The sequence below is a fragment of the Netta rufina genome (genome assembly GCF_964035555.1).
Source record: "Netta rufina genome assembly, chromosome: Z".
Taxonomy (NCBI): domain Eukaryota; kingdom Metazoa; phylum Chordata; class Aves; order Anseriformes; family Anatidae; genus Netta; species Netta rufina.
The window spans coordinates 26939418-26962446 of NC_140126.1; the positions used below are offsets into that span (position 1 = coordinate 26939418).

A 23029-nucleotide genomic window follows, 5' to 3' on the forward strand; every position below is an offset into this window, starting at 1 on the left:
GCAGTGGTGTGGGTGGCTGTCAAGGAGGACATACTTAGTTACAAGCTGTGATGTGACAGTCAGGTAATCCGAGGGCAATGAGCTAGTCTTTTGTTTATGCAAGTGTAAAGAGCATATGTTTTGGTTTTGGTAGAGTTAGTACTGCGCCGAATTTTGTGTGTGGACTGAATCAACAATGAAAAAAGATGCTATATAGATTTATTCCATTGCTTGGGAGTCATAAATTACAGAGTCTAGGTCTGAGAAACCAAGTTGAATGTACTTTTTATTTTTATTTTTCAGAGGCCCAGAAGACACAATAAATGATTGTAAAATCCTTTTTATAGAAGAAATGTACAAGATTGAAAAGCCAGGAGCTTATCCATTGACATTTGGTGATGGAGATTTCAAAAGTATGTGTTTTTTGTTTTTGTTTTTGGCATTTGAATAGATATAAAAAATGGAATACTTGAATGATGTGTATTTAAAATGCAGAAGAAGGAGTTTGCAGAGGTAATAATAAAGGTTTTGCATGCACAGGAAAGTAGTAACATAGAATTCTTTTTAGATTTCTGTTCTAAAGGTGTATTTCTTGTAAGGTAGATTTTAACATCTTTGTCATGAGCAGAGTAATGGGAATATTCCAAACAAACTGTGCAAAATGAATTAATAATCCCAGTTAAGTTACTTGACAGGTGTCCAGGTCACCAGAACTTTTATGGCAATGGACATGCCATTTAAACTTCTAATAAATTAATAAATGCCAAAGACAGAATTAGTCTGTAATGCTGCTCTTTACCTGTTATTATGTATGAATTAAAAAATAAAATTAAGAAGTTTGTACCAGAGCTACTAGTATCATGAAAAAACAAACAAACAAACCAAATAATTAATGTTTAGATTATTATTTCGCCCTGTAAAACCTTCTAAAAATAACTATGCCATACCTCCTCATCCTCCCCACAGCCAATGGAAGGAGTTGGTGGCAGCATTATCTAAAAAGTGGTGGGACATTTTATCCTAACTTTAAAGATATACTGAAGTTAGGAGTGATAAGATGGTGTTTATGACAGTGAAACTGAGAGATTTATCTTCAGCTCTACTAATAGATGTTACTGAATTAAAAAATGAAGCAGATACATCATATCTTAGATTCTTGATGCCAAGGCAAGTATTTTTCGGAATCTTTTTATGTAGCTATTAGTGCACAATAATTAGTGTACTTACTGTTTACTTGTATGCGTCTAAAAAAATTTTTAGAAAAGCACACTGCATTTGAAGTTGTATTCTTAAAAGCTGAAATATGACTTTCTGTAAATAAACTTTTCACAATTCATTTTTCATTGCTTGTGATTTACTTTCCTTAGGTTACTTACAAAAAAAAAATACATAAATAAATAAATAAACAACACATTCTTTTTATCTTCTCTTTGTATAATTTAAGGGGTTTTGCAATATCTTAAAACACGTTTCTATTTTAAAAACTGATATGAGAAAAGTTAAAATGTATAGGTACTGCTTTGCTTTTACAAACCTATTTATTTTTCAAGTATAATTATTTACAAAACCTTTTAAAGGGCATATAAAATTATTACAGTTTGTTTAGTTCTTTCCCACATTTTCTGTATACTAAATTAATTTTTAAAAGTATAGACATGTTAAGGAAGTGAGTAATTACTATATTGCTGACTATACAAAATTAGCTACATTGGGACCATCTGATTTGGCTTGAGTATTTATTTATTTTACATTCTGTGCTTCCTCTGATGATTGCTGTTTTTACTATTTCAAATTCAAGCTCTTTATTTTCACGTACAGCTCCTTCCCTTCCTATTTTATACCTATTTCGTCATTTGTAACCTTTTTGCTTAAATGACTCACTTACTGCTATCTGTATAGAGATTAGCACCTCTGTGTATGTTTTGTTTCATTCTGTTCATGTTCCTGTTTCAGGATGTTGTTTATAAACCTACATAAATAAATATAACATAGAAATATAAACTTTAAAAATGTAAACCTACAAATTTAATTGATCTGGTAATTTAGTTTGATTTCTTCTCATAAACTGTTCTTTTTTTCTGAGTCCATCTTTCTCACCACATTGCCCTTTCCATTTCTATTATTGTGGTTCTAATTTTTGTGGTAAACTGTCTTGTCATTGTTGATTTACAACACTGCATATCAATTGAGCTCTAAGTAGTAATAGTACAGCCATTGCCTTTCTGCCGTGCTCAACCTACTTCGCATTTAAAAAAATTAAAAGACTTACACATGTATCTATCAGTACATGGACATCTATCTTAACTTATTTGTATGCTATGAAAAGCAGTAGATTTTTCTTACAATAGTATCATGTGATATTCAAGAATTAACTGTCTTTAAATAAGATTGCTGTGAGCAGAATCAGAATATGTGCTGACTATATTGTTGTCTAATGAAGCTGTGTCCTTTCCAAAAGTTAGTATGCATACTTTGGAAATCATCCTCACCATATAAACACTGTAGGCTATCTCTACAGGGAAATTGTTACTCCTTGAGCATGGTAATATGTTAATGAGGCCTTGTATATATAAATTAGAAAAAAAAATCAAGATTTATGCAATAAATGTGAGGTAACTCTTCCAGTAAAAAAAAAAAAAAAAAAAGATAAAGTGAAATAATAAGTGCAATTAAAGTATACCTGGCTGGTAGGGATGAACAGACCTGTCTCCATATGACCAATATGCCAGGTATAATGAGTGCTTTTCAGTTACAAACATGGTAAAGCATAAATGTAAGAAATTAAAGCCATGTAATGAAAACAAAAGTTTGCATTTTGTTTGTATATTGAAGAATGTTGAAAACTTCAGGTGTTGTTTAACTGAACAAATACATAGACCTCTGTTTTTTTTTCAGAAATACATATATATTTAAAAGAGATTGTTACTAAGCTTTGACCTAAGAAACTGATTTTGTAACAGAAAACAGTAAATTACATAATTCTAGACAACATGTGGTGGTAAGATATAGAGAAAAATAAATTTCCTTTTGCCTATTATTTCTCAGATGAGATAGAGTATGAGTTTGTTTAGGGACAGCTCAGTCATCAGTTCTAAGATTTTTCAAAGGAGTGACCAGTTACCTGGGATTTCTTCAACTTCGACTTGAATTGATGTTGATAGCTTGGACAGATCAGTGAGTTTTGCATAGCTGTTTGAGAAATTCCACAGGTACAGCCATGTACAGATTGTTTCATCAGCACTCTTTAAGTTTGTCTGTTTGTTTGTTTGTTTGTTTTCTCTTCAAATGAACCCTGTGGGAGAAGTCTTAGACTAGAAGATCACTTCCATTTGGATGCTTTTTTGTCTTTTCCCATACAGAAATTTACACATTACAATGTAGGTGTACGTCTTCCACCTGTGAAGATAAGAATAGTGCTCAATATCATCCAGAAGGACAATAGAGGTAGCACAACACTTGGTATTCCGGTCCCCCTTTCTTAAAAGACTTTCAGTATGGAGTTTCTCCCACAGAGGTTTTCATTCTGATCTGTGCTGATCACATTTTCTGTAAAGTCTATCCAGTTGGGACAGCAGGTTTTTTCCCAGCAGGTAGGGGCTGAGATATCTGCAATCCCATAGTTATGACTTTTGTTCTCCATGTGCTTAGGAAAAATGCAAAAGTATCCAGAACTGTTCTGGATATATCAAGAAGATACCTTGTCTTTCTTTCTGTCAGGAATCGGCTCTTAAATCTTTATGTTATGTGAGCAAACTATCTTACAATGACTTGATAGGCTTTCCAGCATCTGAAGGCAGCAACTTAAACAATAACTTATGGTGAAGAAAAAATATGAAATAAAGCTACTAGCAGATGGAAACTTGTCCCTGAATAGTATTGTCCCCTTCTAGTGAGACAAACCTGGGGGCAGGTATCCATGAGGTTTGAGAAAATCTAGTCTCCCATAAAAATGTGTCAGAAAGACAGACATCCTTTAGTATGAAAAAAAAAAAAACATTTTTTACTAAGGGTTAAATCTTTTATGGAAACAGGCAATGTTTTCTTAAATGTTATGATTTGACACTTGTGCCCTTCTCTTTTGGTGTGATACTCTTAGTTCATGCTGTCTCCTAAAGGCTGTATGGGGCTTGGGGTTAGAGCAGGTTGGTTTATAGTTTGCATTTTTGTAATGGGCCTCCTTTTCAAATTTGTTATTAATGAATTTGCCTGTGACATCATGGACATATTCAGTCTTTGTTTCTGAGAATGAAAGTGTTAGTTTTTGAATGAATAATAAGTTGGGGGTATTTTTAGCAAAGATTATGACAGGGGCAATTTTGTCTGTCACAGATTTTGTCTGCCAGACTGTCCTTCTAGGCAAATAGCCCTTTTGAGTAGACATTATCAATCAGTTCAGAAGTTTCTCAGATAGTTTGCCTATGGACTTACAAGAAGATTTATTCTAAGTGTTGGCATTCCAGCTCTTCCAGTTTCTGAACTACTATAACTCATGGTTATTTTTTTCTCCCAGAATTGCTCTCCTGAGAACATTTTGTGGCCCTGTCTTCCCTATTTCTTTTTCTGAGCTTGTATTGAGATTTCCCAGTTAGAGTACACAAAGAGAGTACATATTAAAGTACTCTAACAAACTGATGGCCACTGTCAGTACTAAAAATGTTTTTACCTATGATTTTCCTCATCTGTCTTAAACTCTTCGTTGTATTCCCGCTCACCTTCTTTCTCTTGTGGAAGTAGTAACAGGAACGAACGTTATCTACCTTGATGTCTACCACTTCTTCAGAAGGAGGAAAAGGTTGTTGTTCCTATTTTATAGTATTTCTGACAGTCTGCAACTGTCTCAAAACTTCACATAAACAGTCTGTCCATCCAAGTGAATGAAATTACAGAATGTTACAGTAGGAACAGAGATCTAGAATAACAAGTTGTAAACTTCACAGAATGAATGAAGAAAGTTAATTAATAAGCCTTTCTATTTTCCTATCTTCTAAACTTTCAGAAAAAAAAAAAAAATCTTTGTATTATTGCAGGCATCTAGATTCTGCAACTTCCTGTATCCAACTCCAAACTCTCAAATAGTCTTTGTAGTTTTCTGTGCCTTCTGATTCAAAGACATTTATTTCTTTCAGATAAGATGATATTTCAAGAGCAGCTTGGAATTATTCGGTTAATTATTATATTAGGCTAATTGAAGATCAAGGTCACTTCCATGGCATTTCTAGATGTCTTTCACACAGAACACATCTGAACATGGACAGGAGTTGGACTTGGTGATCCTTGTGGTTCCCTTCCAACTCGGGATATCCTATGATTCTGTGATTTTTTTTTTTTCTTTTAATGAAGGAATTGTTTGAGCAGTGATCAAGTTCTCTTCTGAAGTCTTCTCTCATTTCTCTGGACTTCCCAGTTGTTTCAAACATTTTTCCTGTAAGTCTTAATTGTTCTCTGTTCTGCTCTTTCATTATTTTAGGCTACCGAATGATTTGGGAACAAATGCCATTTTTTTTGTGTGTGTGTGTGTGTGTCTTTTTTTTTTTTTTTTCATAGCAGTGTTCATTTAGTCCAAATTTCCAAGTGAGCTAAACCAGAAAGTTAGTGTTTCTTTGTGTGTAAACTAAACTGCTGCTGTGAACAACTGGTGATTTTGAGGTGGACTATGATCTTAGACTATTAATTCTTTTATGCAACTGTAAATTTAATTCTACGGGAAAGAAAGCTGTTCTAGATTGTAGTTCTGTCTGCATTTGACTGTTACCAATTTCCTAACTGGGGTTTTTTCATAGCTGAATTTAAGAAGACTCCAACCAAAGATTGTTCAAGGCTTCATCTGTAGGCAGTATGCTGGTGTCATGTTGAAGGCAGTGAGGCACAGTGGGCTGATGGGGAGAAAATCAGAGAAGCTGCTGGTTTATACAACAAAAAATCCCGTTGGCCTAGGTAGTCAAATAAAAGTTATTATGGGGGGGGGAGAATAAATACATAAATTTCAAGAGGAAAGTGTTCATGTGCAGAAAGAATTGTTTCCTGTTGATACAGTAATGCAGTTTTCTGAGATACATGGCATTTGACTTTTTCTTTGTTTTTGACAGGAAAAAGTGGCCCTGAGTGCAAGCACTGTAGGGCTGATCCAGATAAGGAATGCCGTTTTTGTTCATGTTATTTGTGTGGTGGAAAACAGGATGCTCACATGCAACTCCTGTGTGATGAATGTAATATGGCTTATCATATATACTGCCTGAACCCTCCCTTAAGCAAGATACCAGAAGATGAGGACTGGTAAATATACAAGGATGATTTACTTATCTATATTACCATTCTGCACAAGGTACCTCTTTGTTATTTGCACCTCGTAAGAGACACTACTGAAGAATTTTTGTAATTCTGGTGTGTTATTCATCTGTCCACTTAATGTAAACCATTATGTTTTCTGTCACAATAATTCCTTTAAATCATTCATAAAGGATTAGTAGTAAGCTTTAATGATCATTACATAATTTCAAAAACTGGTATGTTCATTTTATTCACTGCGATCATTAGGACATTGCCTGATCTGATTATATTTACTTACAGTGGTTGTTCCCTTGTCTCTTAATTTCATTCAAGCTCCACTGCTTGAACAACACTCTTTCCTTCACCATTCTCTTTCACTGTATCCTCTGCCACTATTGCTGGCCTTGAGACCTTCCCCTGTCTTCTGGTTGCCTCTGCCCCTTTCATATCTCCTGCTATGCGAGATCCACCAGCTTGCCGTTCTCCTTTTTACTGTCCCTGGCTCTGCCAGCAGGAAAACCAAGCTAACTCACATTGTCAAATCAAGGTAACTGTATTTTGAAGTGAGTCTGCATGGAACCACTAGCAGCCCAGTAAGTTATCTTGGGCATTGTGCCATTTTTTGTCCTTATTAGCTATCTACAATTTACACTGTTCATATTTATAACCTGCCTGTGACTTATGTGAGATGCTAATCCTTTATAAATGAGTAATAAATAGAACTTCATTTAAGTAAAGTTTTCCATTATGTAGACATCAGTTAATGTCTAAGATGTCTATGGCTACGTTTTATGGAATATCTTTGGGCCTTGTGATTAATTTTTGTGGAACGGTACACTTCAAATAAAAAAATCCATTAAAGTGCTATGGAAGTTTTAACCTTCTTCGGAAATAAGTAACTCGATCCACTATACTGTAGTGGATGCCGCATGCAAAGTAAGTTTGTGTATTGGAAAGTCACTAATGCTGTGCCTGTTTTCTGTGGTATCAATTTTTTCTGAGCTCCTTCTATATTTATGCCAATGTGTGATTAAGCAATTGAGAGATTAACAGTGATAGGTATTTCTCAGTGGCAATACTGAGGCTACTGTTTTTTCTTTGTCCTATGAAATTTCTGCAATGAGAAGCATTGTATCCACTTTTTTTGGAATGGTAGTTGGAATTAAGAATAGCATTTATTTCAATATTGCCTCTGTGCCTTCCACTTCTTCCATGTGCAAAATGACAGTGTTTATTCAGCAATGTGTATTATGCATCATACTAGTCATAACTATCCCTAAGTTTTCTACTGTCAGGGGAGATTGTTCTTGCTGTATATGGCATCTTCTTGCTTCCTACTAATTGCCGACATTAATGAGTTGATGTCATGTTGGAAACCATTCTCAACACACAAATGGTTTATTACTGACTGCAGTCCTTATACAGCATTTTTACTTCATAGTGCTTGCCCTTTGGATATAGCAGCTGAGAAGTTCTTTTTTGACTTCATTCAGAATGTTCAATGAGACCACCTGGCTGGAAGTATACATCTGTTCAGTCCATCCATTCTTCTTCAGTTACTTACTCCCAAAATCCAGTACTCCAGCAACAGTAAAATTCATTTATTTTCCAATATTAATCCCAGTTAAATTTCGCATAAAGAAAATAAATATGCTCCAAGTCAGTGACCCTCTTCACACAAAGTCACAAAATCTTTTGTTCTAATCCAAGAACTATTTATTTTCTCTAGTTTCTTCTGTATCCTCAAATACACAGCAAGTTCGATAGGCATGTTAGGATACTAATATTGAAATCTCACCAGCCACCAGTGTCTCTTTGATTTAATTAGTGTGCTAAGATTATCTTGGACTGCTGGGTGCCTCAGATGATTTTTCAGATTAGTCATTACTGTTCTAATCTTCACTGGCACCCATTCTTTTTCAAAAACTTCTAAGAAGATGTTCTTAGGAGTTATTCTACATCAATTTCAGAGAGCTACAAAGAAAGTTTGAAGAATGCAAATTTTTTCGAAGTGTTGGAATTACTTAGATATCCCTACCCTCTTCCAATAGCATGACTGTAACTGCATAGCATAGATCCATAGGACGGTTTTCCTCCTTACAGGAAATGTGGTGTTCTGTAGGCAACCACAGAAAAATTGAATTGACTGAAAATGTAGCCTATATAGTCTGTCAGGTCATGGGTTACATAAAAGTTTAGACCCTTCTACTTGCATTCCTCACAAAATGATTATGAATTTCCACAAGTAGCAGAAGGTTAATTCATATAATCTAAAAACCATATTCATAATATATAAAATGTCTTGCAAAAAGGCTGTCAAGCATTTTAACTTGTTTTTGTCTGCTGTGTAACAATACAAGCCTTAAGATTTGTTTATTCAAGTAAACAAATAGTTGCATCTGTGGATGAAATCATTGGGTGGAAGAGGTACTGTTACGGAGGTGGCTCTATAGTAGTTATTTTGTGATACTTAGTAATACCAGCCCTCTTCAGTCTTAATGCTTCATTGTATGTAGAAGTAGCTCAGTTACACTGGGCAAAGCAGGATCTCCTAGCAAAGAGGAGGTCTGCGTTCTCCCTTCTTACGTAGTAGCAAAGGGTAATGGCCATGTGATCCTTAACATCCTGCTAGATCTTGCTTGTTTTGGAAGTGGAAAGATTTGGCAAACTCCGTGCAGGGGATAAACTTGCAGTTTGGGAAATTATAATAAGGTTCTCTTGCAGAGATGAGGCCCTCCTATATGCTAAACAATATTTAATATTTTATGAGAAGCTTACATTAAAAGCTATTAAGGTAATATGGTTATGCTATCAAAAAGTAGGGGATGCCACTGTTAAATTCACCTTGTGAACTTGCATTTTATCATCTTCCTTCTTTGTAGGTGGCCATTGCATACTCTTTTTTTTTTCGAAACAACTTCAGTAATATCATCCAAAGTCTTAGTGCTAGACAAATTCAACATCTTGTATTATTTTTCATTTCTTGTAATCAATGTAACTTCATTGTCTTACTGGCTCATCGCCTTTATTGGCATAGTGAAATTTGTTTCTGTGGACATTAATCATTAAATCTTCTGTTCATAACCAAATGCATAAGGTCATAAATCCAAAACAGTAGTAGTAGTAGTAGCAGTAGTGGTAGTAATCTAAATTAAGTTATCAATGTTATTTTATATCAGGTGTCTTCCATTAGCAGCTTGTGGGCCAAACTTAGGCCATGGAAGCCAGAAACATGGACAATTAATTATCTTTGCATTAGCATTCCTGGAGTGGGATGAAAATCTTTTTAGAAGCAGTAAAACGGCCAGTGTACCTCCCTTCTCTCTGCTGCAGCCACGGCGTACTGCTATCTCCTTCTTTCCTATCAGGCTGGCTTTGTGTTAGCTGGAATGAGTCCCAGTGCTGTGTTCCAAGTGCCTTAGGCATTGTGGGGTAGGATTAATGAATATGAATGTGTGTGTGTGTGTGTGCCTGTATGTCTGTCTGTCTACCCATATTACATGGTGTCTTGGCTCTGTTTCACATTCAGCTGTCTGCAGTGAAATTTAGTACAGTAGAAGCAGAAAATAAGGGTAGAGTGGGCAGGACATACAAACAAACCCCGAGCACTGGTTAGCAGCATACTCTAATCTCGGCTATCTTCTCCTTTACATGGTCTGAACGAAAGAGGACAGAATGAAGAGAGAATACAGGACACATGGGGACGTCTCACACATCATGTGAGAAAGAATAGTGAAATGTTTTGCCTCTAACACTCTACCTTCAAAAAAACTGAAAAGCCCTATTTTAAAGTTGACAGCATTTGTTCATGTTGGGTTCATTTTTTTTTCAACTGTAGGCTTCAGCTGCTTGAGACTGGTATATATTTGCTAGCTTTAAATATTCAGTCAAGATAAACCAGTTGACACTATTTTGGCTACAGGAAATGTATTGCCATTATTATGAAGTAATTGAGAATTTACTAAAACCGTTTTTTTAGGTATTGTCCTTCCTGCAAAAATGATTCTAATGAAGTTGTAAAGGCTGGAGAAAAGCTCAAACAGAGTAAAAAGAAAGCAAAGATGCCATCTGCCAGTACTGAAAGCCAGAGAGACTGGGGCAAGGTAGAGTGTGTTTTAGAAATAGCTATTACTCTGATTGTTCATGTATGTGCTACATCTGTAATTATACTTCTATATGCACTACACAAAATTCAGTACTGGGTTGCACAGACTATGAGACAATGATGAATCCTGCCCACTATCTACTGACAGTTAAAGCAGTGGAAGAATTATTAAGGTGACTAGAGGTAAAAGCAAAAAAAAAAACAACTCCCAATCTCCCCCCAAAAAACATGAACACACATTACTTAAAACATTTCTTTAACAATTGTTAATGCATTTTAAAGTATGTATTTTTTATAATGATTAGATTTCCTGACATCTGTATCTGATTTTTCAAGTAGTCTTCAATATTATAACATTAAGTCATTCTGTGTTTTTAGGGCATGGCCTGTGTTGGTCGCACTAAGGAATGCACGATTGTTCCTTCAAATCATTATGGACCTATTCCTGGTGTTCCTGTTGGGACAACTTGGAAATTCAGAGTTCAGGTATGGTATGTTGCTTCAGTATTAGCTGTAGTTGAAGTAAATAAGAATAATAATAAATGTGCTGGACACTAATGTAAATTTAGATTGATAATTTTCATTTTCACCAGGACAAGATAAAGCACGTATAGTGTGATACTGGAAGTGATGCCAACTGTAATGAAATAGAAGCATACAGATTTTATAATACAGCTAATAAGTAGTTTTTTTTAAAAAAAATGAATTATTTTTAAATAGAAGTCTGTTGTAATGAGGATAAACAAATTTCACATATTAAAATTCTGAGTGGAATACTTAGTGAATAGAGTAAAGTGTTTTCTGAATTCTCCTTCATGTGAACTGGTCATCCCACTAAAGAAATGTAGACTGTGGATTTCAAAAGCAGTAGATGATATCACTATAAGTTGACTAACTGTTAGGTTTTTTGGTCATGCATAACTGACATCCAACTATTCTTTCAAGCAGGTGAACATATTAAAACAGCATAAGCCTGTACTAGTAATGACATAAGCTGTCCATTCAGCATTTGCTACTTCTTGCACTGTCTCATTTTCTGTTGCAAATATTTCTTAGGTTCTGAGGTAAACTAGATTAACAAACAAACAAAAAAACAGCTGGCTGAAATATCATCCCATCTGGGCTAGAAGGGAATTTATTTTTCCCAGTCCATTTCATATTCTGGTTATACAGTACTGTGCCGATATATAGAGGAGCAGAATGTTTATCAATATGGTGATAGGCACTTTATGAATATATACATAAAATTTATATATATATATGTGTGTGTGTGTGTTTCATATATATATGTAAGTTTTTTAAAAAGCTGGAATGATGGGATAGCATCTTTTTATGCCAGTACTGTTTTTCTATGGTTTTGAAGGGTCCAAGAAACTGCAAACTTTCTTTGTTTTCCCTGATCTTATCTGATATCCCTGATTTTTGTTCTGTTTTTTGATTGTTTGTTGTTTGTGTCAGGGAAATGGATACTTACTTGTTTTCAAAATCAGTTAATTATTTGTCTCCTACATGTGTAATAGTTTGTAACAGAGTGTTTTCCATCATATGCAGAAGAACAGAAGCATTTTTTTCTTCTGTGCTTAAACATGGGCATAACAAGAATCAGAAGCCTTTTCTGATTAGCTCTCTGAACTTTTTATCACCTGCTTTCTTATGAGAAGAAGATAGATATTTTATTTTTCAAACAATAGAAGCAATTACTTAACAGGAAGATTTCGTCTGATGGAGGTGTCTTCACTGCTGTCTGAAGAATTCTGGATTTGGGAGAGTGTGCAGTTTTTAAGGCTGATACAGTTTGTAGCAGATGGTTTCTATATAGCAACAGGTTTCAGTTTCTCCTTTGGTAGAGATCACAGTGAGGCAGTTAAAATCTAAACTGATTCTTCCTCACACTGGCACACTGGTGTACATCATGAGTGCTTCTGTCAATACGAGATTATAAGCAAATTAATTTTGCACTGTGAAATCATGCTGTTCATTATCCCATTGATTTTAACACACAGCTACTTAGTTAAGAGGAGAATTCCATTTCGATTCCTCAGGATATTTTGCTGACCTCTCCTGTGCTTGAAGAACTTTTTTGAAAGGAATTAAAATAGTTATATTTTTATTGGCTTCCAGATTAAGCATAGTTTCATAAATAAGAGAAGTTTCTAAAATCACCAAGTAAGAGAAGTTTCTGAAATCACCTGTGCAGACTCAAAATCTCAAAAAAAAGTTTTTTCATGGCTTCAGAAGTAATTAAAGTTGTAAGTTTGTCTTTTTCTTAGGAACTCCATTGGTGACACAAAAGCTGATAGTTTTGTGATCTTTCGTGCTGGTAGGAAAAGGAACAGAAATACAGAGCTGCTTTTGTAAGAAAATTAAGCAAAGAATCATGATTTTGTGTATATATATGTGTGTGTGTGTGTGTGGAATAGACAGCAAAGGCAATTGCCATTTATACCTAACAATTTAATTTTTGGTACAAATGAAACATTTCACTAAAAACAAACAAAAAACTTTTCTACATAGCCACTTAAATTGCACTTTTGTTTCTCACATAACTGGTCTTCTGTATGAGAAATGGGTTTCTCCTAAGCAGATCTATGAGAATTTAGAGACTTTAGATGCTGTATTTTTGATTTGTGGTTTTTCATGACACAAACTCTCTTTTCCCTAGAAGAAAATTGCTTAAGTATTGCTTCTGGAGGGAGCACCTGAAGAGCATCTTTGGCATGAATTACTTACCAGAATTCATCTTTGGGGTGAATCACCTACCAGAAACCTAAATTTAATTGATAAGTCCTGGAAATGAAAGAAGGGAGGGAGGAATGAATGAGAGGATGTTTAATACAGCAGGAAAGAGGAGCACAATAGTGGGGCCTTTTTATTCTGCATGCACATAAATGGTCTGGAAAAATTGGCAAATAGCTGATAAAGTTAGGTGAGAGTCCTAAGTCGTTGTGGATAGTAAACATGGGGTTGGGAACATTTCTAATTTCATATGAATTGTACTGGGCTTTCAGCTACTTTTTTCATTATTATTTAGGAAGATCTCTTAACAGCTATTTTTGAAAATATGCTGTCTTAATGTCCAGTAGTGACCAAGAAAGTATATCAGGAGTTAAAATACTCTGAAAGGAAGGGCTAGGAAAATAGTAGATATTATTATGAACAAGAATCAGGGTGATAAAAGGAATGGGGTAGTTTTAATTCAAGTGAAAACACTTTTCATTATGGAAGAGGATTAAAAAGATGGTGTGGGGTTGAAGTCTGCAAAATGAAGTATGGTATGAAAAGTATGATTAAGGAACAATCTGCATACATCTGTAATGCAGAAAAGGGGTCTTCAAAATAAAAAAAATAAAAATCAGGTGACTGATTCAAAAGGAACAAGCTAGTTCTGGTTCATAAGACAAGCAGCACTATTGTGAACACTTTTTTCTCTTGGGTACTATGGGTTCAATAAGTTCTAAGTAATTTAGGAAGTTGGAGTCCTAGACAGCTGTATGCTGAAAAATTGTACAAGGAAGAATTATTGTATCCTTACAGAGTTTTCATACTGTGCACAGCTGTCTGCTCTTGTCTGTTGTTAGAGACAGCTTTTTTTTTTTTCTTTGCCAGCTGGATCTTTGGTCTGATGTATTGTAGTATTATGAAAGTACAAGACATAGCAAAAGAACGTAAACTTTTATGGAAGTTGCTTAAAAGTATAGGATGGAAAAAGGGGTACAGCAGCGGGAGAGGCAGAATCAGAACAGACAAAGCCTAGGTATGAAGGAGTATAAGAAGGTATGAAGAAGGATCCTAATTGTTTTTATGCTGGGAATATTAATTCTATTAATAATATTTTTGACATCATGTAGTGAGAAAGTACAGAATTTAATATGTCATCTCTTGTTTATTCTTGTTAATTTTTAAATATAATTTTGTAGTCTGGAACAAGCAGCAAAAATCTGGTTAATATACTAATTTTTTTGAGAGATACATCCCAGCAGACTAATGATGTTGCAGGTTTATGCTACAACAGCAGCTCTTGAGTGGTGTGGTTGCACCTAAGTTGCATGTTCGTTATCTGAGAGTTATCCTCTAGTTTGTGATCTATGCTTTGATGCAGTGACTTCTGTTTCATTAGGCTGTGCCATAGTATTCCTCTGAGTTGATCATGTTATGATCATTAATAGCATGTTAGTTTAGTGGTACCTGACAGAGTGATCCTTACACAGGTCACTGTGATCTTCTATAGTTAACAAATACAAAATTTTACCAAATGGGGTATAGCAATATATACAGTCTTAAATACTGCTCGTGGAAAGAAACATGGAAAATGTTACCAAAGAAGAAAGTGTACATTTACATCATCTGGTGTATCAGCTGTCCTACATTGTCCTTCCCTTTTTTGATATCCTTATTTTGGCTCTTCTTCCTTAAAAAGAAGTTGAATTCTCACCTTTAATGGTAGTTGTACATTAACTGTTTACACAGACACCCCTATACAATTTTTTAAGCAGAAAGTTCACTGTTAAAAGTTTTTATAGATAGCTGTTTGGTTGAAAAAGATGTTAGAAACTGTCCTTTTTCTGTTACCAGGTGAGTGAAGCAGGTGTTCACAGACCACATGTGGGTGGAATCCATGGACGCAGTAATGATGGAGCTTACTCGCTTGTATTAGCTGGAGGATTTGAAGATGAAGTGGTATGTCATTTATCCAAGCAATGATTTTGCAGTTCTAATACATTAATCTTTTTAAAGATAGAGGGTTATGTTTGTTGTTGATATGAGCCTTACTGCTTATGCAAATACAATTGTGAAAAGAATAACTACCACTGATAAAAAATCCAATAGTTTTTAGTATTTTGGAGAGAAATATATAAGCAAATATTTAGTAAAGAATGCTTATCCTCATGTGTATGCTCAAGCAAGAAATTGCAGCTGAATTTTACATCATTTAGGGTAGTAAAATTTTCAGTATACTTTGAGAGTCTGGTATTATGTAAATAATACTAAAATACTAAAACAGAATTTAGTATTATGTAAAATCTGACAATGATATGCAAGTAATTTTATGTTCTTTGGTCATGATTTTTATTGCTTTCAAGTCAGATAAATGCCTCGTCCTTTGGGTTTGTTTATGCAATGTGTTTATTTTAATGAAGCAAGAATAGAAGGTAACTGTTACTTGATTCTGTGAGGTTCTGAAGGTTCTTCACTCCTACTGATAAGTGCTTTCAGAATTTCATAGGAAAGTCTCAGTATCTTGTGCTATCATTCCCAAAGTTGCTGGAAAAAATTCTACTTTGATGTAAGATCTAAGTAGAGCAACCAAAGCAGTTATGTTGCTAAATAAAACTAACTGCCTCCAACTTTCTTCTCATGATGCTGATCAACATTTGTTTATGAATAGATTACTGGTTCTCTGCAATCAAATAATGTTTACACAAGGTACATCCCCTCCTGCAGTTCTGTTCCACCAGGTGGGATTTTGTATCATGCATGCATCAGGTGAAGGATAAAGCAGTAAGCAGTCCATTTTTTTTGACGACATGCATAGCTGCTAATCACAAGGACAAAGGCACTGGAGAAAGAAATAAGCATCTGAAATAGCCTCAGAATGTAAAGTATCTTTGCTGACAGTACCTGCAGCTGCAGGGTATTGTCTCTGAAGATGTCTGTGTCTCTTTGTTGAACAAGTCATATGAGGAGGTACTTGGTGTTGGGGTACATTACTATGTCCTTTGAATCAACTCTAACCCGAACTTTAGGAACCGAACTTTAAGGAACAACGTTACTCAGTAGTTACAACTACTGTCTTGGGATGAGATCTTCTAGCTGCTATCTTCATTTTGGTAGTGATACTGGTGTTCCCTTATTACTTCTACTGTCATTATTAAATTAATAATATCTAATAAAGTTATTTGAATCCTTTGCATGCCTCTTCCTGTTTAGCTAAGTGAAGTTGGGATCATGTGATTTTGCAGACATCTAGGCACTTCATAGCCTCAGTGGCATATATGATTTTGAAGAAGCATAGATGGGGAGAAATACTGCAGGTGATACCTAAAAATTCATATGAATGTCAGCTTTTTTGAAGTTCTCTAAAGTAAGGATGCAATAGGAAAAAATGTTTTTCCAGGTGCATTTTTTGAATTAGGGATTTTTTTCAGTTCTTTTTTCATATGCCAATTTTATTTTCCAGCTTGATTCTATTTCCCCTGTTCTGTGCAAAAAGTTTGAAATTAAACTCCTACAAGAATACCCAGGGAAAAGTCAAATTCCGTACAATAAGTATCCTAAATATAATATATCTTTCCTCCAACTAAACTTTTACATTAAAATTTAGATAAAACCGTCTGTTACTTTATTGTATGAGAAGAAAAGAGAAGTGACTCTTACTTGAATTTCAGTAGTATGACATAGTGTGTAAGTTTTCACAAGACTGAGAAATACATGCATTTGGGAAACCTTTACCATATGGTTATAATCTTTGTTTACACACTTTGCCAATGTGCCATCTTAATGCCCTTCTTGTGGCTTTAAATTAGCAGTTCACTGTTGGGGTAAAGTAATTGCAAAAATATATTATAGGAAACAGAACTCATTGTCTGGCTTTCAGATAATGACATTTTTATGCTGTGTCTTTGGAAACTTACGGTTCTGCAGACCCAGACTTGTCTTCAACTTTGCTCAAGTTGTGACATTCTGAGTGCTCAGTAAAAATGAGTTCTGTCAGTGAAGGATCTGCCCTCAAGAATGAGAAGTCATGGGTTATGAAATGAGAAGTGTGTGAAATTCTTTTGCATGTGAAGCTTAGCCTTATTTTTAGTTACATGCCTGTAAAATGTTTGCATATTGTTCTCTCTCTTATAAATGCTTAATCTTGGATTTTAGTGACAAATTATGTGGGTTAACTATTTAAGATACAGTCCTACAATAGTTAGCTTTAGAGTCTTGAATATATTAATATTGCTAATCATGTTCTTGCTAGTAACTGTAATGGGAACATTAGCTGAAGAAATTGTGAGATTTCTTCATGAATTTGAAATCTAAGAAGTATTTCAGAATAGGCTAACATTTAGACACTGGATATTCAACATTAACAATGATTGTGCAATCACAGTGTTCATGATAAAAATATTATGACTTGCTTGTTCATCAAATCAAATACCACAAGATTCACTTTTGTGTTTAAAAATTGTCTTCTTCCAAGCTTGTGTCATTGTTTTTTTGAGTCAGATTTAAAACTGCTGTTTATTTATTCTTTTCAAAAGTTTCAAGATCCATATTTCTCCTGGATTGATGTAGTGTTGTAAATTAATTGAGTGGTATCCTTAGTTTAATCTGAAGAATTATTTCTTCTTCTTTAAGTGGTTTTGCATATAGGATTGTAAGTGAAATCTTGGAAGTGAGATTCAGTATCTGTTAGAGAATAGTATCTACTGTGATCATTTGCATCATCTGGTAAAATAATCTGGAAGTATAAAAAAAAGTAGCCTCTCTAATGACTTGGAAGGGACCCTGGGCAGATATACTTGTTTCTTAGGTTTGTTGGTTTATTTATACTAAAATCGTTCAGTGCCTGTGGTGTAGCATTTAAAGACTACTTCATGAAAACATTCATTGTCCATTTTGAATGGTATGTGTCTTTATGCTACTGTTGTGTTTGGGTAATCAGTCCCAATATGTTAGTACAGCTGTTGTTCCCCTTTCTTGAAATAATCCAGTAACAAATAAATGCTGTTTAGTCCACTGGATTCTCCCAAACCTTCTCATGAGGATGTAGCATTTCAGAAACTCCACTTGGTGTTCATTGCACTCTGAAAGCACTAAACCAGTTCCATCAGTGGCAAAGATGCAGTGCAAGTATTGTAGTGAATTGCATATTTAAATTATTTTAAATCCAAATAAAGTCTCAATAAAGAGCTTCAGATTTGACTCAGTGCTTTATATCCAAAAGACCATTGAGAGTAACAGATTACCTAGAAATGTATATATGATATGCAGCTTTATTAACGAGATTGTGGGTCTTGCCTGGATCACCTGAATCCAGTGTAACCCCAGGTGCAAAAGAGATGTAGTGTCCTATATAAATTTTCTGGATTATCCTGTCGTGCTATGTTACCAAGGGAACAGTTCTTTTCAGATATTCACTGCTCTGTTTTATACTACTGAGAAACCAACATAACAAGTTCATTACAGCCATTACATTGAGAGTCTGTCTGTCACCTGGGTTGAATATGTAGCTGAAAACCTTATGACTGATGCCATGAAACTTGCTGTTTTCAAATGCTGTCGTGTTTCCAAGATCTCGGGACCCAGCTGGTTTGGAACCTACTTGGAACTCCAAAATAATATGAAACAGTTCGAGTATCTCATTATATGATAGCCACCAAATATCTTTCTTTTCATTCTTAATGGGTATTTGTCCATTCTTACTGCCTCTAACACTAAGGAAATACTTGACAAAATTTGTTGGACTACCTTTAATACATACCTCTTCCCGGTGTTTCAGATTTTCACTGTGACAGCCTTCTGTCCGCCTTGTTTTTTATTCTGTATGATTAGGTATCAGTCATGCAAAGTGCTAATGCCAAAAAATACCTTTTTTGTATCATTTTCTGAATTCCATTGTGTCCTCTATACCTGCATTATAATCTGAATCATTTTCACATCCTGAGAAGCCCTACTTTGTTCTACAGACCAGTCCCTTTTTGTCTTTTCTTACTGCTGGTACTATGACTGTCACTGTCATCTTACCTGCCTGTTTGTCTGCTTCTTTCATGACTGTGTGTGAAACTTTCATCTATATTACTCTTATTTGTGCTTTTTCAAAGTACATTTGAAAATCTTTGCATATCCAGTTGTTTCTAAAACATTGAAGAAAAAATTTGATATGATGTTAAAGTGGATTAAAAAACTGGAAAATAATGTTGCCAATGCTTAGTAAAACACCATTTAGCTCTTTTTTTTTTATATGTCATGCTGTCCAAGAAACATTCTGTTCATGATCGAGGAGGATCTGGATAGGCTGGACTGATGGGCTGAGGTCAACTATATGAAGTTCAACAAGGCCAAGTGCCGGGTCCTGCACCTGGGGCTCAATAACCCCAAGCAGAGCTACAGGCTGGGAGATAAGTGGTTGGAAAGCTGCCAGGCAGAGAAGGACCTGGGAGTACTGGTGGATAGTTGGCTGAATATGAGCCAGCAGTGTGCTCAGGTGGCCAAGAAGGCCAACAGCATCCTGGCTTGCTTAAGAAGCAGTGTGGCCAGCAGGTCTAGGGAAGTGATTGTCCCCCTGTACTCGGCTCTGGTGAGGCCTCAGTGTTCAGTTTTGAGCCCCTCACTACAAGAAGGACATGGAGGTGCTCGAGCAAGTCCAGAGAAGGGCAACGAAGCTTGTGAGGGGTCTGGAGAACAAGTCCTACAAGGAGCGGCTGAGGGAGCTGGGCTTGTTCAGCCTGGAGAAAAGGAGGCTCAGGGGTGACCTTATGGCTCTCTATAGGTACAATAAAGGAGGCTGTAGCGAGGTGGGGGTTGGTCTGTTTTCCCATGTGCCTGGTGACAGGATGAGGGGGAATGGGCTTAGGTTGCTCCTGGGGAGTTTTAGGTTGGACGTTAGGAAGAACTTCTTTACCGAGAGGGTTGCCACGCATTGGAATGGGCTGCCCAGGGAAGTGGTGGAGTCACCATCCCTGGAAGTCTTTAAAAGACGTTTAGATGTAGAGCTTAGGGATATGGTTTAGTGGAGGACTTGTTAGTGTTAGGTCAGAGGTTGGACTCAATGATCTTGAGTTTTCTTCTAACCTAGACAATTCTGTGATTCTGTGATTCAGTGATAAGAGATAAGTAGGTCAAGGATGCAGGCCTTATTTTCTGTTTGTGAATGCCTAACATGCTGAGATACTTTGTTACTCAAATTCATACGTTTTCAATTAGATGTTAGTTATATTCATATAATATATAGAGTACCATCAGTCTATAGCCTTCATAACGTTTTGAAGCATCAGCATAATTTTTTTTTTTTCCATTGTGTTAAGCTGTGAGTTTCTTGCGGGACTTTGTCAATTTTTTACATGAACACTAATAAAAATGAATTCTTTTGATATTAAGTATGTATTTAAATGAAAGAAAGATGAAAGTAACATTCCAATTCTGCTTGCAAAATCTTTGCCTGATACATCATTGTTTTTCTCAAGTTTGCACAAGCTTCTTATTCAGTATTAAAATATAAGCTATTTGAATGGGCTGGATTCATCAAGCAACTTCATCCCAATTCATATTATTGCTATCCCAATCAGCCTTGTGTTATTTCCACGTTTTGTTTGCCATGGTGTTATTAGCAGTCATTGGAAAAAAAAAAAAAAAAAAAAAACAGAAAACAAAACACATAGCTCAATTCTCTGATACCTGACTTTATAGAATTTTTTCTGTCCTTTCTTGATAAATGGTTCTTGCCTTTTCAGTCTTTCATTTTTTGGAAACTGTTTCATATATTGTCCTTATACAACACAATTCTGTTATTTTTTTGGAGATTCATTAAGCACGGATAAGTAGACTGTTTATACGATGTCTTTGTTAGGTTTTGAGTATTTTTTTTTCAGCTTCATAGCACTTGCTTGTTATTATGTGTAGAGGAATCTTGAGAGAGAAACACTCTAATACAGCAGCTGAATTTCTGTTGGGTTTTCCCTACACCGAATAAGATAAAATCATTTCTATAATTAATTTATGGCCTTGTACAACCAACATTTCTCTTTCTAACTTTCTCTTTTTCTGCTGTTGTCAGTCATGAAATATCTGTAACAGTCTTGCAATGGATCCTTAATAATGTCAGACTTTTAATAGTGGTAAGAAATTGACTGAATTTTACTACTGCATACAAGTATGTTCAAAATTGTATTGTAAAAAAAAAAAAAAACATATAAACTTTACTTTCCTATTATTTACTATTATACTATTGCTTCATGATTTGTACAAAATTTGCATCTCCAAAGAAATACCATTTTAAGTATTTTTTTTTCTAGATGGTCTTGAATTTACTAGGAGTAATATGAATTTCTGTGATACACTTCCTAAAGAAAATAGTAATACTGACTTTACTTATGTGTATGTAGCTTTTGATTGTTCTTTTGGTACATGGCAAAAGATTTCATCAACCTTCCATACAATTCTATGTAGAAAATATACTACATAGTTGCATCAGCTTAAAATGTGAATCTTAATGAGTTTAAGCTCTTACTAGTTCGGAGTAGCTGGAGCTATTATCTTAAAGTACCTGCCTTGTATTTAAGCACACATGACTCTGACTTACTATCACTCAGCCCCTTGCACAAACTGAAATGATCTCTCAAAGCTATTTATGACTCTACAAGTTATTTATTCTATAATGATTATCTTTGTTATGGAAAACAAAGCTCTAGCAAGAGCTACACTACTTATTCTCTAAGAAATAGTTTGTTTTTAAAGGTAATTTTTTAAAAAGTTGTAAAAGTCCAATTTTAATTTTAAAGGCAGACAATATTTTTAAAAGGGATTTTCTGGTGAATGTTATATCTAGACCAGTAACTTTGTGCTGGCACAACTATTGTAGGACAATGATACTGAAATAGAAAACATGACTTCCCATATTTTGGACTATATTTTTTGTCTGAGTATGTACAGCAAGTTAAATTGCCCTTATATATACATATATATATATAATTGCTTTGATTTGGAGTGTTAAAAACAGGGATAATCTTCTTGCACAGGATCGAGGAGATGAATTCACTTACACTGGGAGTGGAGGTAGAGATCTTTCTGGCAATAAAAGGATTGGAGAACATTCATTTGATCAGACATTAACACACATGAATAGGTAAGTTTTTTGGATAAAATAGAAAAGTATTCCAAAAACAAAAAGCTGTGTTATAATTCTTTAATTTAAAATTAACATTTTGCAAAATTCATTCTCGCTTGTACATGCTACTTTTGTAAATGGTGGTTCCTCTTGCTGCAACGAGGCATTTTATGAAGCATTATGTTTTAGCCTTGTCAGTGGTTGAAATTGTCCTACAGTTTCCTTCAAGGGACTCTGGTCTAAGTTAGTGAGAAGTTTGTCAATGCTTTTGGGTGGAACTTTTCTATTCCAGGTGACTGTCTCAGGCTGATTTATTTTTTTCTAAGTTTCACATTAAATGGTTAATTAAGCTATGAAAGTTAGTGTTAAGAAAGAATGTTCCCCGATAGAAGAAATCCTTCATAGTTTGACAGTCCTTTCTTCCACGATAGCTCTGCATGAAGAACAATGAACTACAGTGTTGCTTTATTAAAAACACAGGCATCTGAAAAAGAACATTTATGTCCGAAAAGATTAGACGTATACTTCCACTATTTTTGTGTGCTTTAAAAACACTGCTTGAACAGACTTCTCCATCCTTTTTTATTTCTAAGAACATAATGTCTGGTACATAACTGATCACATAACAACTGTGGAGTGCAAAGATTGACTGAGACCTTTTGTTTGCTAGGCCTCCTTTTACATCTGATGTACTGCTGTCAAGTAGAACGGAGAGAGATTCTTTCAGCTTTTTGGTGGTGTTTAAAGGAGAGAGAGGAAAAGCCTGGCTTGGATGCTGAGAAAAGGAGGAAAGGAGGGAGGGAGGGAGGGAGGGAGGGAGGGAGGAAGGGAGGAAGCAAGGGAGAAAGAGAGAGAGAGAGGGA

At 35.2% G+C, this 23029-nt stretch overlaps 1 protein-coding gene across 5 annotated transcripts in view; it reads left to right on the forward strand.

Moving 5' to 3' along the window:
* UHRF2 (ubiquitin like with PHD and ring finger domains 2) overlaps window positions 1-23029 on the forward strand; it is an 85099-nt gene that overhangs the window by 54463 nt on the left and 7607 nt on the right. For all 5 annotated transcript variants that reach the window (XM_084304704.1, XM_084304705.1, XM_084304706.1 and 2 more), the window contains 6 exons: window positions 283-392; window positions 6066-6252; window positions 10226-10349; window positions 10730-10837; window positions 14924-15028; window positions 22078-22184. In XM_084304704.1, coding sequence (XP_084160830.1) covers window positions 283-392; window positions 6066-6252; window positions 10226-10349; window positions 10730-10837; window positions 14924-15028; window positions 22078-22184 — 741 coding nt within the window. The remainder of the gene's footprint in view (window positions 1-282; window positions 393-6065; window positions 6253-10225; window positions 10350-10729; window positions 10838-14923; window positions 15029-22077; window positions 22185-23029) is intronic.